This window comes from Glycine soja, chromosome 20, assembly GCF_004193775.1.
Source record: "Glycine soja cultivar W05 chromosome 20, ASM419377v2, whole genome shotgun sequence".
NCBI classification, from domain to species: Eukaryota; Viridiplantae; Streptophyta; class Magnoliopsida; order Fabales; family Fabaceae; genus Glycine; species Glycine soja.
This window is the reverse complement of record NC_041021.1, coordinates 4911498-4916409: the sequence shown is the minus strand read 5'-3', so window position 1 is coordinate 4916409 and position 4912 is coordinate 4911498. Positions and strand designations below refer to the sequence as shown.

Below are 4912 nucleotides of genomic sequence, written 5' to 3'. Positions count from 1 at the left end.
TTATTATCTATTTGTCAACAGTTATACAAAATCTGGCCAGTTGTCTATAATTAAGCAATAAGCATTTCTGGTCCACATTTTATTTTTTACTTTCTCTCTGCTTTTTATTTTTTTTCAAAGGTGCAAAGTATGGGTGTTAATCTAATTTATAGATATATTAAATCTGTCCAGTCGTCGCCGTGTGTTAACGGTCGGATAGTTTGCACTTTATTTTTTTTTAATGCATTTCATTTTGGTTTTTTAAAAATTTAACATTTTTTCTTATTTTTTCTCTCACTCCTATTTTACTAAAAAACCGTGCATTGGTCGAGTTGTAACGCTAGTTTGTTATTATATAAGTGAAAGGAAGCATAATAGAAATAGACTTAAGCAAGATGAACATGTTTCTCTTTCCTTCCTATGTGTTACTGCTTCTCTTCCTAATCCTAAACCTACCACACACCACTCACTCTGATGACATTGCCATTTATTGGGGTTCAAATGATGGTGAGGGTAGCTTAGCAGAAACATGTGCAACTGGTTTATATTCCTTTGTAAACATAGCATTCCTTGCACATTTTGGAAATGGTCAAGTCCCTCAAGTGATCCTTGGAAGGCACTGTGACCCTTTTGAGGGAAACTGTTCCGTACTTGGAAGGGACATCAGAAACTGCCAAAAGCAAGGAATCAAAGTGATGCTATCCATTGGAGGTCCAAGCATGAGTTACTCTCTTGTTTCCTCTGAGGATGCTAAGAGTGTTTCTGATTATTTATGGAACAATTTCTTAGGTGGTGGTGGTAACTCATCATCATCTTCAAGTCCACTAGGAGATGTTATATTAGATGGTATAGATTTTGGACTAGGGGGGTCCCTTATGACAAAACATTGGGAAGACCTTGCACATTATCTTAAGTCACATAGAAGAAATGTGTACTTAAGTGCAGCACCTCAATGCATTTTTCCTGATAGTGCACTTGGCAAAGCACTTGAGACTGGACTTTTTGACTATGTTTGGATACAATTCTACAACAATCCTCTATGTCAGTACAATGAAGGTAATGCTTCTAACCTTCTTAATGCATGGAAGCAATGGACAACTTCATTGAAATCAGGGAAAATGTTCTTGGGGTTGCCTGCTTCTCCAACAGCATCTATAGGCGGATATGTTCCTCCCGATTTGTTGATTTCTCGGATCCTGAGTACGGTGAAAACGTCTTCTAACTATGGAGGGATTATGCTTTGGTCAAGGCTTTTTGATAAAGAGAGTGGATATAGTAAAAGGATTTTGGAAAATAGTGTTTGCCTACAGAAAAGAGAAACTGAATGTGGAAGGCACAAGAATGGTTTTATTGAACATTTAGGCTACATGGCTAAAGAGGGTTTTGTAGCTTCTGAAAGCAAGAGCATTGACATGCAGTGTTGTGAGGTTATTTGCAGGAACAATTGTTCCTGTGAGGCTTATGCTCCTCTAAATTTTGTCAATAATACCGGATGCCAGTTTTGGGGTAAAGGAACAAAGTTTATTAAAGATTCTGGTGGAAATTTCAAACGAGTTTACTTTGTCAAACATAAAGGTATGTCCATTCCAATTTCCCTATATGAAAGGTGGTTATGCTGTTTTCCATGTTCTTATCTGCAATGTATGTAAAATATACATAGGTTATTCATAACATTTCATATTTCCCTATCATTCTGTTAAGAATTCTCGTGAGTGAAGCAAGTAACACTCAATTGATGTGGCCAAAGATCATATATCTCAGAATAAGAGAGGAGTACTATAAAAGTAGCTCATTGTGTAATTGATTGATTTGAAAAAGATACATGAGACTGTATAGGGTGCTCTATTTATAGAGCTAATTTGTAACAAACTTATATTCCTAATTAGTTACACTTAACACTAGATCAAATTGAATATTTTTTATTTACTCTTGCATATATTCTGAAGCTTTGGTTGGTCTAGCACTAGCATTTAACAGTAGATTGCGAATAACAGAGAAATTAGAAAGCCTTCACAATGAATATAGCACATACAAGAACAAGATGCTAATTGTTTGAAATTGTAAAATCAATTTCATAAGTTGCAAGTTATCTTCTTGTAAGTTGCAGTGAACAAGCTGTGGAAATGGATTGTCATTGGTGTTGGAGCAGCTGTTGCAGCACTTGTGTCCTGCTACTTATTCTATGTTTTGAGGAGAAAGTGCAAAGAAGAAGGTAATTACTTAAAAGAAATTGTTGTATGGTATGGTATATTTTTTCATGACTTATAACTTGAAATGTAATTTCATTGATTTCATCAGTGGACAGAAAAATGAAGCGAAAGGAACTGTTAGTTGAGGTTGGAGGTAATGCAATGGGAAATTATGGCAAAGCCAAAGGGTCTAAGAAAGAGGGAAAGACAATCAATGAGATTGAAGTATTCAGTTTGGAAAATATCATTGTTGCCACACACAATTTCTCCCCTGATAATAAGCTAGGAGAGGGTGGTTTTGGTCCTGTCTATAAGGTAAATGCCACAAACTTGAATTGAAACTATATTGATAAGTATTTTGATATGATGATAATTTCAGGGAACATTAATTGATGGACAAGAAATTGCAATAAAAAGACTTTCTAAAAGTTCAGGCCAAGGCCTAGTAGAGTTCAAGAATGAAGCTAAGATTATGGCCAAACTTCAGCACACTAATCTTGTGAGGCTTTTGGGGTTCTGCATCGACAGTGATGAAAGAATACTTGTATATGAATACATGTCTAACAAGAGCTTAGATCATTATTTATTCGGTAGGCCATCTTTTATATCCTAATAAACACGTATTAGACTAGTTAGAACGAGACAAAACAGAACATCTCAGATTTATTTCATGTTTGATGCATAATATAAACAGAACAATACATGATAAAAGGGAAAATGTGGTACACTTAGTTCTAATAAAAAGGGAAGAATAAAGAAAATAAAAAATAGAAGTCTCATACCATTCTTTTTTTATGTCAAATGCTACATAAAGATATGATGAGTTCATGTTTGATTACTAATGTGTTTCTTACTTATAAACAGATGCAAGTAGAAATAATGAGCTAGAATGGAATAAACGTCTTAAAATCATTGAAGGCACGGCTCAAGGACTTGTGTATTTGCACAGATATTCAAGACTAAAGGTGATACATAGGGATTTGAAGGCAAGCAATATATTGCTTGATGAAGAAATGAATCCAAGAATCTCTGACTTTGGCTTAGCTAGAATATTTGGATTGAAAGGATCTGAAGAAAACACCAGTAGAGTTGTTGGAACATAGTAAGTATAGACAACAAATCTGAAAGAGCACCAGAAAATATTGTAATTATATCTATCTATCATATCTACTAAATAAGGAACTCATAGCTTTTACAAGTAACATGATAAACACTCGAGGATTCAATCCTTGTCCAGTTTTACCCAATTATACAATTCTTCTTGCTATGATACAATTTTCCTAGTAAAGTTCATGATTCTATTCTCTTACAGTCCACTTAAATATTTTATGTTTGACTTTTAGTTGCCTTTAATACTACTAATAGCTAAACTTTCTTTTTTTCTCTTAAGTGGTTACATGTCTCCAGAATATGCAATCAATGGTGTTGTCTCAGTCAAAACAGATGTATACAGTTTTGGTGTGCTGCTACTTGAGATTATTAGTGGGATGAAGAACAATAGTTGCATCCACTCAAATCATCCATTCAATCTCATAGCACATGTAAGTTTCAAAAACAACCAATTCATTAAATTCAATATTATTTTATTTGGTGTACAATGGAAGCAACGAGAATCGAACCTAAGTCTTTGTGTATCTATCACAACCCCCCACCACTGGACCGACCCTAGTGGTTCCATCAAATTTAAGTTTAATTGTTCATTTTCTCACTCAACTATCATCATTTTGCAAATTCCAATCAATTTTTTCATGTTTTTTGATTTTTGCATATTTTACCATCATGTTAATAACATGATATTGTTTCACAAAAATTAGTAACAAAATGACATTGTTTAACTTTTTATAGTGACACGTATTAGTAAAATGTGCAAAAATTGAAAACATAGGTGTTAAAATTTGTGAAATGATGATAGCTAGTTAGATTATAAAATGTGTTGTTAAGCTTAAAATTTAATGTTCAACTCAAACTAATTAAAATAGTGTCTCTGGATGTTGGCATTTTTTTAGGCCTGGCAGCTATGGAACCAAGGGAGAGCTCTAGAGCTGATGGATCCATCACTAAATGAATCATTCAGTTCTGATGAAGTAGAAAGATGCATTCAGATTGGACTCTTATGCGTACAAGATCATGCAATAGAAAGACCTACCATGGAAGATGTTGTTACTTTCCTATCAAATGATACCACCCAACTTGGTCAACCAAAGCAGCCAGCATTCTTCATGTATGTGGTTGCTGGAGAGTCAGGATGTCCTAATAATAGCAAACAAGAAAATTATTCACTAAATCATTTATCAATCTCCACTGCTTATGGGAGATAAATATTCCTTCTCCAACAGGGTGGCATGACACCCATGTTGATGTTGTAGCATTATGGCCATATCAGGCTTTTTTTTTTCTTTCTTTTTATCCATAGAAATTGAATATGGTATCAGAGAGTTTATAATACTCACACTTTCTATTCAAACAATTGACCTATTTCGGAAATAAATTAGATAAAGATTTTATGTTAAGAAAGTGTATTTACTTAAAAAAAATCACACTTATAAATTTTGTCTTTAAAGGCCAACTTATTTATGTAAATATAAATAATATATTTATATCTTAGTGTATACTATATACTAGTATTACATTAATTTTTTACAACACTATTTTAAATATTAAACATGTTGACCTGCATAAAAGAACTAAGCCTATAAATATTGAAGAATAAATTTATGTTAATTTAGAGACATTATTACAAAATA

The 4912-nt window shown here is 33.4% G+C and overlaps 1 protein-coding gene across 1 annotated transcript; it reads left to right on the top strand.

The window, feature by feature from the left end:
• Positions 1–358: 358 nt before the first annotated feature.
• LOC114402543 (G-type lectin S-receptor-like serine/threonine-protein kinase CES101) lies at positions 359–4632 on the top strand. Its single transcript, XM_028365160.1, has 7 exons — positions 359–1554; positions 2087–2191; positions 2278–2483; positions 2548–2758; positions 3033–3270; positions 3559–3709; positions 4175–4632. The coding sequence occupies exons 1-7, from the start codon at positions 375–377 to the stop codon at positions 4484–4486; spliced, it is 2403 nt and encodes an 800-aa protein (XP_028220961.1). The 5' UTR covers positions 359–374; the 3' UTR covers positions 4487–4632.
• The last annotated feature ends 280 nt before the right edge of the window (positions 4633–4912 follow it).